The following is a 12,313-nucleotide window of genomic DNA, read 5'->3' on the forward strand; positions in this document are numbered from 1 at the left end:
GGCCTCTTGCTTATAAAGGGTTCTTATCTATATTGATTCTAGCCCATCCTTTAGTTGAGGAAAGTGATGGACTCTCACCCAGCCAGCCCCACTGAAAGTGAGGGCTGAATTTGCAGGTCCTTGAAAGATTTAAATTAATGTCCAATGCTTCCTTACATCCTGGTTGTATGAGCTCTTCCTGCCACTGTTCCCATGGAAGCAGGGGAGTTGGCTTGGATCAGAGCTATCTTATCTGTGAAATAAATTGAAAATTCCTCACAGCAAGAAGCACTTGACCCTGTTACTAAGCTGAGGCAGGCTGGGTTAATCAAACGACCTGCCGTCTGGAATGGTTCTACCAGTCTTCATTTCATCAATGCTGGGCCAGCCAGAAGGGACTCTCTTCCTCAGGTCAGGGGAATATGGAGAGTATATTCCACTAGAGGCAGTTGCTCAGGTACAGAAAAAAAAAATGTCATCCCATTCTCCTTACCTCCTCATCCTCTCATAGACAGACTTACTTTCCTCCTTCCACTTTCATTGATGGCAAATTCCCTTGTCATCTGGAATACTGCCAGGGGAAAAGGATGAGAAAACAGAATGTCTGGTCCTGTGGAGAGACAAAATTTGAATACCATCCTGGTGAGGCTTTAGTGCTCAGTAAAGGGGGCTTCATAGACCCAATAAAGAAGAAAATCTTCTCAGGACACATAACATCCACTAAAATCAAAATCAATGAATTTTCCAACTGTGTTGATGTTACTATTGTCCTAATACAGGTGAAAATGTTAAATTACAAGAAAGGTAAATGGCCCTGGCATACCTGGTCTTCACAACCTGGGACTTTTTTCTTTTGTTTTATTTTACACACATAAATGCATATGCATGCGTACATACACATATATGCACACACATGCACATACACACACTCACTGTCTCCTATGAACTGTCTCCTTCACTGTCTCCTTCAAAGTAGCAACACTGGACCATAAACTCCATAGACAAGTTGACGAGTTTCTCTATGTAACACAATTAGCAAAAGAAGCTACTTCTAGGGACTAGAATGAGGTGTTATTGTTCCATTGGAATGCACAAAAATTTAGCCTGTGCCCAAGGAGGATATGTAGCTAGGAAGGGGGCAGGACTCTGTAATTTGTGATCGGAAGCTAAAGAGAGAGACAGTTGATTCATGTTTCTTGATCAGCTCAGCTTCATTGTTTAAAGTGATAGAAGGCAATCTCAGAATCTGTCCTAAAGGAACTCACAAATTCTACTCCTTTGCCCCAATTCCTTCTTCTCTCCTCCTTCTCTCTTTCCTTCTTTTCCTTCATTCTTTTCCTTACTTCTTTTCCCCATTTTTCTCTGAGAGAAAACCTGTCATAGATCTCTTGATGACACTCATCACCAGGAAAGTTTTCCCTACCTCTAACTTCAACTGACCTCTCCCTATATTCCACTTATTTCTGTCCTAATGACCCTAAACCAAGCAAGTCAAATCCTTTATCTCTGTGATTGCCCTTCAAAAAACCTTACATATTGTTCCCCTTGCTTCTAAAGCCTAGAGTTGAGAGTTGTATTCTGAACAACAGAAAGAGGCAGCCATGCTGGGAAAGTGAAAGGAATGCTAGATTTGTCCACAATCCTAACTCTGACCCTTGCTAGTGATGACAGCTGAATTCTGGGAGCCTCAGTCTCCTCAGACATGAAATGATGATAATACTCTTCTCAATATCTGCTTTTCAGAATTATTGTAAAGAAGATGTTTTGTAAATAGCAAATCAATATACAAAGGAGAGGTTAGTATGGTCATCTTATCTTCCTTAAATAACTCATGATGAATCTATCATCCACAATTTTTTCTAATCTTTTTGGAAACCTTTGAACCTGGGCTGCCTCATGGGTAGAGTGACTTTCTTTCGTTTTAATAAACTACTCGGGATTGGGCCTGGATATCTGATTACATTTGTATATAAAACTCTCATATGAATGAATTCCTTCTACTAAGCCAGGTCAGCACCCTCTGTATAATTTCTAGTTGACTTGCCCAGAACAATGAAATTAAATGATTTGCCCATAGTCATCCAGTCAATAAGTTTCAGAGCTTGAACCCAAGTCTTCATGCTTCTGAAACCAACTCTGTCTATTGCTCCAGGCTGCCTTTCAACTCTCTATTCAACTTGCTATTTCATGGCTACTGATCCTATGCCTTTCACTCTCCTTACAAAAGAGATCTACCACTGAAAATCCATATGTGTAGAAGTCCTGCCTTCTCACTCATACTTCCCATTTGGTAGCAAATATAGAGATAAAACTACTGAGTCCTGTCTTTCCCTACAAAGTGACACGTTTCCAGGACAACGCATCCTGGAGTATGGGCAGCTCTGACTCTAAGAAAATTCTGTGAAATAGATGATGGGCCAACATTAACATGTTGTTTTCTTCTCCTGGGGATTATTTAGCCACAAGAGCAGTGAAGTCAGGCAATGATCAATAGGAAGAATTAATGAGTTTTACCAAGACAACCAATTCTGCACAGTATATAACACAGTATATATTAGAGGGGAAGAAGCAGAGCTCTATCCACATCTATAGGTTCAATTCAAGATTCCTCCGAGCCTCTGCAGACAATGCCTTCTGCCCTTTTATTATGCCTGACCCATTACTAATATTTTCATCTTTTATCTCACCTTTTTTTCTGTCATGACTACTTGCAGGGATGCTGAGCATCTCTGAGTCTAATAATGGTCTTTAAAACAACAACAACAAAACTCTTATCTTCAATTTTGGAAACAAGTAAGGTAAGAGCTAGACCACTGGGATTAAGACAAGCCTAGAGTCTTGTAGTTAGGAAGTGTCTGAGACCAGATTTGGAATCTAGAACCTCCTATGTCTAGACCTGGCTTTTAATCCACTAAGACACATAGCTGCCCCCCCAATAATGCTCTTTTTAAGTGAGTCTCTGAAAAGCTCACAAATAGTATTTTGAAATTGCTATGTGCACCTGTCCCAATGCTTCGCACACCTTAGCTGAGATGGAGATAGCTAGGTAAGTAGTATGATTATACTGGTTGCAGAGAAATGAGAAAATGCCATTTCTCTTACCTAGCACTTCCATACCTCTAGCTCAGCTACCTCAAGGAAGAAGTTTAATTAAAATACCCTGGAGAGGGCTAATGGAGGAAACCAGAGACAAAGGGCCAGTAGCCCTATTAATGGAAGTATTTCATGAAAACACTCTTTGTTGCCCTGTCCTTAGAAATCCACTTGGGGATCAAGGAATTGAAGGAGTGAGCTAGAAATGCCCAAACTCAAGGGAATGGGGAAGAGCAGAAACCAAACAGGTGCTCAGTTGACTGAAACCAAAAGAGAATCCCAAAATGGGAGGAATAAATAAGTGCTAAAATGGCTGCAGAAAAACAGAAGCTGAAATCATTAGAAAACCAGATTGTAAGCAAACCAAGCTATGAAATAGTAGAGACATGCTGCCATGGGAGGGAGATTAGAGGTACCACAATAGTTTCTGTGAGAAAGAACTGAGATGTGGTTCTCCTAAAAAATGGTGCTTCTTAAAAGCAGCACTATATGGGAACTCTGGCTTCTAACAGGTTGTAGTCCTGACTGTTATTAATTAGATGGAAAACCATAGACAAGTCTTTTTACCTTCCTTTGCCTTGATTCTTTTAGAGTTAAAAGTGAGTAATCCTACCTATTCTAACAGGTGTAGGCAGGAATCTCCTAGCCTAATCCTTTCACATTAAAGATAAAGAAACCATGTCCTGGTTCCTGATCAAGGAAATGGTTAGGAGGTAAGCATGAGAAGCAGAACTTGAACTCAGATTCATTGACTCCAGAGCCAGTGTGGTTTTCTGATTCATCAGATCCCATACCAATCTCTATATAGGCAGTTAGGTTGTGTAGTAGATAGAGCACTGACCTTAGAATGAGGAAGACTCATCTTCAAGAGTTCAAGTCCAGCCTCAGATAATTATTAGCTGTGCAACTCTGAGTAAGTCACTTAACCCCATTTGCTTCAGTTTCCTCATCTGTAAAATGACCTGGAGAAGGAAATGGCAGACCACGCCAGCATTTTAACTGAGCAAACTCCAAATGGCATCATGAAGAGTTGGACATAACTGAAAAACAACCAAACAGCAACAAAACCCATCATTCTGTGGCTCAATCTCCTCATCTGAGAAAATATGTCTATTTTCACCTCTCATAGATGCAAGGAGGAATGAATATTCCAGTGATGGGGAATAACATTCCCAGAGGAAAGGGTTTAATATCTGAATGATTTTAAAAAGCACACATCCTAGCAGAAAGCCTTAATCTGACAAATGTATGCTCACCAAATGCCTTCCTGTCTGCTGCAGAAACCACTTATAAGTCTGCCTCCAGACCTCCAATGAACATGTGATCCACATCTCTTTGAGTGGAAAGACACCAGGTTCTGATTGAGGTTATCCTTGTGTGGAATGTCTATTTCCTTTAGCTTTTTTTTTTCTTTTCTTATGAGTAACTCCTTTTCAATAGACTCTGTTTTGCATTGCTTGTCCTTTGATGTAAGTTAAATACATGAAAAACGCTTTCCTGTTCCCAGGTTATTTTTGCATATCATACTTAATTTTGCAAATGAAGCTGATAAAGCCAGTGAAGCCTTGTTACAACCCACAGCAAATCCGGAAAGATAATTACTTTCACAGGGGACACTCCTGGAGACTCTAAATTAGAAGTATGTGATTCTGATAAACTTAATTTTCTGGCTTAGTTATTTATATCTTTCCCTGGAAGAAAAAAACATTCTCAGAGTGAATGAGTGAATATCATTCAAATGGTTGGTCTAGGGAAGCATGTTGGCTAATTCATCTGTTTCTTTTACAAACTATGAGGAAGTACCTACTATGTGTTAGCACTGGAGATTAGATATAACAAGAGCAAGCTGCTCAGGGAATGGAGGGCTGGACCTGGAGTCAGGAAGATCTGAGTTCAAATTTGACCTCAGACACTTACTCTTGGTGTGATTCTCTATTTGCTTTGCCAAGAAAATCCCAAACCAGATCACAAAAAGTTGGATGCCACTAAACCACCCACAAAACCAACCTTCTGCCATCCTAGACCTTTTGCATACTAATGGGAGTGGGGTTGACAGCAACTTTTAATTGTAAATGAGTAAGAGCTCCTACTTTTAGCAGCCCTTGCTTGGCACAAAGCAAAGCTGGCAGAGCAACTCAGGGTGCCAAATCTGAGTAAACCACCAGATGGTGCCACAAACCCTGAGCTACCCTGGAGTAACTGGGCTGGCACAGAACAGACTTGGCACCTCTATGGTGTTGAGTTCATTTTGACACTATCTGCACATGCGTCGATGGGACCTGCCTTTTTTGCCTTTAGTGCCTCCCCAGGCTATTATCTTTGAGCAGCATTTTATTCCGTCCAAATCAATAATGTGTTTGATTCATTTTGTCCCCATTATCACATGACCTTAATCTCTTTCCCAATTTACTAAGACCTACAAAGATTGCTCATTCATGTCTAGATTACAGCCCATTTGCAAAAAGAAATAAAAAGCAATAGGAAAAGTATTAATAATGCCAGTTGCATGAGTGCTAAGTAAGCCACAGGTGATTTTCTTAGTCTGAATTTCCCTCTTTCCACCCATCCACATAGCCCCATGTACTTGGAGTTAAAACCTGGAATTTTTGTTCTCCTGCATGCCGTCCACTGAACAGCAGGTTAGTTTCTTTGTCTCCTGTACTCTGCCTCTCACTATTGTCACCATGACAATTAAATCTGCAGTCATCAGATATGAGGCAAAGGCACTAATGTCTTGTTTACCTAATCAATAGAAGCTAGGTGGCACAGTGGGTACAGTTCTGAACCTGGAGACAGGAAGATCTGAGTTCAAATAAGATCTCAGACATTTACTTTCTGGGTGGTTCTGGACAAATGACTTAACTTCTATTTGTCTCAATTATTTTTTTAACTGTAAAATGGGATTGGTAGATGATCTCCTTCCCTGGATTGTTGTGAGGATCAAATGAGGTATTTTTAAAGCATTTAGCATAGTGCCTGGAACATAGGCTCTGAATAAACACTGGTGCTCTCTTTCTTTTCCCTACATGCCTAGTGATAGTCATCTACTCTGGCAGTGTTCCAATCCAGAGTATTTGAATCTTGGTTGGTTTTGGGGCATCATTTCAAGGAATCTAGGGACAGACTGCCACCTAAGATCAAGAAGAAAACATTAAGAATTCACCCAGATGTAAACATCATCCCAAGGTGAAAGATGGCCAGAGAGCATCTAATCAGATTTAATTAGCATTTACAAATTACATTGACTTGACTGAAATGAATAACATGGGGAAGACAGTCTGAAATTGATGGGAAAGTGTTTTCCCTGACAGCTTTTGAGAAGTCCCTGAGAAGCAAAAACATATCTGAATCAAATTAGATTATGTTTGTACTTAAAATCCAGTGCACATATTTTAATCTTGCCCTTGAAAATGTGACACAAACTGTTATTTATTAAACTTGTTATAGCACCTCAGCTTTGGTGGCATATATTTTGTGACCATGAATATTTTATTTAGTGTATTCACTATATGTTTGGGGACAAAAGAGGAGCATAACTAATACTTGTAAATGAAAGTGAATATTAGCAAATTAATTAATTAGGCCTGTGTTGTTAACATGCCTAGTGTTTACAGGCCTATGTTTATATTTCCTGTTGTCAGGTATAATGAATTTTAGGCTGTGTCCTTATATTATGTTATCAGTATCTGCCAAGAAAAGACAATATATGTAAATCTCACAAATATGTGTCGGGTCTGTATAAGTCATTATTTACATAGAACAAATATCTCCAAGGTCTCAGGTCATATGAATGCTAATAAATGACTTTATTTCACAGTTGAGCTTTGAATAAATCAATTAATTATCTAACATCTTCTTCTTCTTCTTCTTTGAACATAATAAATCCATACCCAATAATCTGTAATCCTTATATATGTATGTATTAGATGAAATATATGTATAAAATATATACTAAAATAGTATAAAATATATTTTCAAACTGTTTTTATCTCTCTAATGCCATTATAAATTCTAAGATTTATTAATCTAATATACTCATTTTCATGACAGTATGACATTTCCAATAATAATTTTTATGCCTTTTTTCCAGATATCAGAACTGATGATTCACAAACTGAACCAAAACTCCATCCATTTTGAGCTAAAACCTGGAATCCGTGTTCTTGTTCATGCTGCCCACTTAACAGCAGGTCAGTTTCTCTTCCTCCATGTGTTGGTTATTATATTTTATGTGTTTTTGGTTCCTGATTACATTTCCATATCACAAGACAATAAGATATGACAGTACAAAAACATTTTTGGGGGTTAGCTGATCTGCATTGGTCATTTGGATCCCCATATCTCAGTGTAAAAGCAGAGTTCTGCCCCAACTCCATTGACCAAGCAGTTAAACAGAGTAAACTAGGGATTTTTCTATAACGTTATTACATTAAAGGCTTTTTCTATAACCTTTTTACATTAAAGGCTTGTGGGTAAACCCACAAATCTGGAAGAATCATAGGACTCTTGGTCATTGGAAGAGAAGCAATTGAAATTTCTTGTGATTGGTTGAGAAGATCAAGTCATAGCTCTTGAGGTATATTCAAAAAGAGAAGTTAGTAAAGAAGTTATTTGGGAACTAAAGAACCAATCTCCAGTGAAGGATGAAGGAATCACTCTTAGGAGAATAGAATCTCTCTCTGTCTCTGTCACTGTCTCTGTTTCTCTTTATCTGTGTCTCTGTCTCTGCCTGTCTGTCTCTTTCTCTCTCTCTGTTTCTCTATGTCTCTCTCTCTCTTTCTTTCTCTGTCTCTCTCTCTGTCTCTCTCTGTCTCTCTGTCTCTCTGTCTCTCTCTCTCTCTCAAAGTATGGATCTCTTATACCAGAGTATGATTCATAAAGAGGCTATCACAACTCATTCTTCAAATGCTATATCTATTTCCATATATAATTTTCTCTTTGTTCTGCTCATTCAACTCTTCATAATTTCATGTAGGTCTTTCCACATTTTTCCAAAATTAATCTGCTTATCATGTCTTATAATACAGTGCTATTCCATCACAATATCATATGCCAAAACTTTCTCATCCACTCCCCAGTGAATGGGCATCCCTTCAATTTCCAAATCTTTGCAACCATAAAGTGAGCTCCTATAAATATTTTAGAATGTATAGGCCTTTTTCCTTTTTCCTTGATTTAGGAAATAAACCTAGTAATGGTATTGCTGGTTCAACAGATATACACAGTTTTATAACTTTCTGAGTATAATTCCAAATTTCAGTGTCTGAGAAGTATGAGTTGACTTTTTGATTATCTGTAAATATGACTTATTACCAATATACTTTCTCCTGGAACTCTGTGAGTCCTTGTGGTAGAGTATACATATCAGGTCTTTAGGGAGAAAATTCTCAAGAAACTGTTCTTACTATACCATTTCATGAATACCTTTCCTAAAAACTCTAGTTTAGGTTTCTGGTTAATAATTAATAGGAAGCTCTTGAGAGACAATATAATAAACTCAACCTCTGGGTTACCCAGAGCCCTGAGTAAGTAGTTAGGTGATCCTCTTTAGATCCCGTTGTTTAAATATGAGTGTCTAATTGAGGAGTGTCCCCAGAAGGGATCCTTAAAAAGAAGCTTTGTGATCTTAGACAAATCCTTTAACATCTCTGTTCCTCAGGAACCCTATCTATTATATTTATGTAATATTTGAATTACCCACCAATCCAAATGGCACAATGAGTATAAAAACTCCTTTGCAAAAAATCCTTGTAGTAGGATTAATGAATATTCTTTATCATCCAGAGTGCCTGTTCCTCGGGATTGCTCCCTGAAGATTAGAAATCACAACAACAATGCTTTAAAATTATTCTTGATATTTTATTCTGCTTTTCCATGGACCTTATTAGTGGTGGTGATTAAACACTGATACTTTCTGTTGTCATGAGTAGATATTTGTTTCTTTAAACAGAAGCTTATGTTATCATGATGTTATATGATATAACATTTATTATTTGGATAGGCCTATTAAGGACTTCCAAGTCAGGTTTGATAGTGTCTATAAAAACCTCTGCTTTGGTTGTGAAGAGCAAACCGTTGACCTGCTGAGAAACAGGTCTTACTCCAAAAATTAGCTGCCATGATTACATTCCTTTCTAATATAAAGATCATCACGACTCCCTTCTCATGCCTTTCCAGTAAAACCATATTTCCAAAGCATCCTTCTTCTTGAGAGTTCAAAAGTTTCAGGTAGTGTCAAGGAGATTGTCCATTATTGTTCACAGTATGCCTCAAACAAAGGAAGTATTGTGTGACAATGGGAAAAACATTGAATCAGGAGATAATAGGAACTGTGTTCAAATGCTGTTTCTTATGCTTAAAGCCTTGGTGACCAAGGAGAGCTCCACTAATCTTCCAAAACCTTCATTTCTTCATGGTCAAGTGAGGAGTTTGGACTCCATGACCCAGAAAATTCCTGTTTGCCTTAACTCTCTGATTCTAATTAACATATTTTTTAAACTCTGACTCCACAAGATCTAACTTATAAATTCCTGTGAGAGGAAATGATAGATCAAAGGTAAAGACAGGAAAGAAGACAGAAAAAGAGAAATGAAGATCATTATATAGAAAGAAGGGAAAGAAATGAGCAGGGCTCCACGTCCAAATGTATGCTAGCATCATCTCATGGAATTACATAATTTTGGAAATGCAAGGAATATGAAGACATCAAGGCAGAACAGTGGGCAAAGGCTAGAAATAAAATTAGGAAGATCTGAGTGCAAATACAGCCATATATACCTACTAGCTGATTGATACTAGACAGATAATCTCCTTTAGCCTCATCAGTAAAATGAGAGGGGTTGGATTCGTAGCTTTCAAGTTTCCTTCTCACTCTAAATCTATGATTAATCTATGTCTTAGAAACATACATGGCTGATTGAGCTAATAGAATATTCCCAGAAAAAAGACCAAGTCTATGCTTAAGTGATGTCAAGATAGCCAGTCGATTTTAACAAGTTAGTAAAAAAAAAGTAAAATTTTAAAGAAAAAAAAATTCAGGTTTGGTTTGACTAAGTTATTTATTAAAGGCTAATAACTTTTTGTCATGGAGTAGATGAGTACTAACTGCTGGAGTACACTGCCTATTCAATGACTACACACATCACTGAGGGATTAATGTCAGAGTAAGCTTGAATCTATATTAGAATTCAGGGGAAGGACCGAGTGTCCCTGTAGAAAAGGTGAAAGGGCTAGAGAGTACTCTAGAGAAATACTAGCTGCAAGAGATCTAAGACTGTCTGGGTGAGCAGATGAACCAAGAACCAAGGTCAGAAATGAGGATACAAAACCAGGGAAAGAGACAAGGGCCTGTGTGCATCTCTGAGTACCATGGAAGAAATTATTCTTGCACAGAACTCTTTCATGTCAATTCCTGATGAGCATGGAGGACTAGCTTACACGGAATTCTCTGGAAAGAGTCTCTGAATCTTGGAATTTAAGGTTAGTGCCATACCAGGAATGTAGCAGGAACTTAATAAATATGTATCAATTGATGGCTTGAAGACGTTCTCTCTCCCTTCCATCTCACACTACCATCAGCTTGAATGACATGTTCCTCATCCATTTGAGCAGCGATTTCAACTGACTTCTGCAACCAACTTGTAGAGTATTTCTAAACTGTATTGTCAAATCAGAATTGGATCAAAGCAAATGTCTCTTGAAACAAGTGGATGATTGTCTGGGGTTTGCTGTAATCCTATTTGTTGTAACAGGATTTGATCTGTATACTTTATGCATCCAGGAGGTTTATTTCAATGGGGATTTTCAAATCTTTGTGCTGAGTTATGGGAAAAACTATTAAGCCTGAAGATGCAGTGATTGGATGTGGCAAAAGATTTGCCATCTCATTTCATCAGGTATTAGGCAAAGGGCAAAGTGGAAAAGAAGAACGTTAGAAGCTATTATTATACATAGTTATTATACAGAGAACCTTTGCGTGTTGGTTGAGGGAAGGAATACAGGTGCAGATCTCAAAGTATAACTACAAATACTTACAGTAAAATGAATATTAGGACATAGATACTACCAGGAATGAGGAAGGGGTGAAGCTGTCAGGTAAAAACAGAGCAGAGTTGCATCAAATTCTAGCTCTCCCTTGTCCTTCTACTTCCTCCTCCCCCTTAACCCCCCCCCCCAAAGGTCCGCTGTTTGCAGCATTTCATTTCTCATAAGTAGTGTTGCTAATAACTTCCCAGGGAATATTATAGCATGCTGTTGCATTCCATTAATTACACAACAGATGTTCAACAGCCTCCTTTTAAAAATGTTAGGCCCAGAGTATGTGACTGGAGAGAGAGGCAGTGCATAATTTGAGTTCTCTCTAAGGGAAAAGGAGCTGTCTCCTTCTAGGAATTTACTAGTCTTCTTTTCAGTTTCAAATTCTATTTCTTTTTTGAAGCTTGATGCTTTTTTATGGGTTCACAAGATAAGCATTTTAGATACCTGGATGCCATTAAACACCAAGTTTTGGTTGCTCATGTTTTTCATCTCATATCCAACTTAGGGGAATCACTAGAATTCCTGTCCAAGCAATACTAAACTTTTGAAGACTGAACACTGTTTGAATTGTTGAGTTTGGTTCTTCCTAATCCTGAGAGTGTTCCTGTGTTGACTCCTAAATCTATTCCCATATTTTTTCTGATAGAAGCAATAATAAAGAAAAGAGAGTAAGAATAACTATAAGGGAAAAAAGGAGATAAAACTAGGAGTAAGCAGTGAGCTATAGTGAAACAAAAAATCCTGTAAAATGTAGAATCAAGCATGGTTTGATGCCAGATAATAAACCATCATATTTAAAGAAGTCATATATTAAAAAGTAAGCAGGAATTGTGGCTGAATAAATAATAATACTGCCTGATACATAGTGATTTATGTTTCTGAAAATTCTTACATACATCGCAACATTTGTTCTTCTAAGCATTCCAATAGTGTAGTTTATCTAAGTATTTATACATCTTTTTTATTTCATAAAATTGAGGTTCTGAGATAGTACTTGACCACAGCTAGAGAGAAAGGGGAAAATCAATCCCAGGTAAGCAGAGTCTGAAGCTGGTACTTTTTCTACTATGTGATAGGAATCATAGGTGACCTTAGAGGTCACCTAAATGATTCCTCTCATTTTACACCTAAGGAAAGAAAGTCCCAGAGACAGTAAGTGACTTGTATAAGGTCAAATACTTAATATTTAATAGTTCAGGGTCAC

General features: G+C 37.9%; 1 protein-coding gene across 3 annotated transcripts in view; it reads left to right on the forward strand.

The window, feature by feature from the left end:
• Nucleotides 1-12,313, forward strand: part of SORCS1 (sortilin related VPS10 domain containing receptor 1) — a 757,576-nt gene that overhangs the window by 722,380 nt on the left and 22,883 nt on the right. For all 3 annotated transcript variants that reach the window (XM_056804202.1, XM_007479039.3, XM_007479040.3), the window contains exon 24: nt 7,163-7,262. In XM_056804202.1, coding sequence (XP_056660180.1) covers nt 7,163-7,262 — 100 coding nt within the window. The remainder of the gene's footprint in view (nt 1-7,162; nt 7,263-12,313) is intronic.

Source organism: Monodelphis domestica, chromosome 1 (genome assembly GCF_027887165.1).
Source record: "Monodelphis domestica isolate mMonDom1 chromosome 1, mMonDom1.pri, whole genome shotgun sequence".
Lineage (NCBI taxonomy): Eukaryota > Metazoa > Chordata > Mammalia > Didelphimorphia > Didelphidae > Monodelphis > Monodelphis domestica.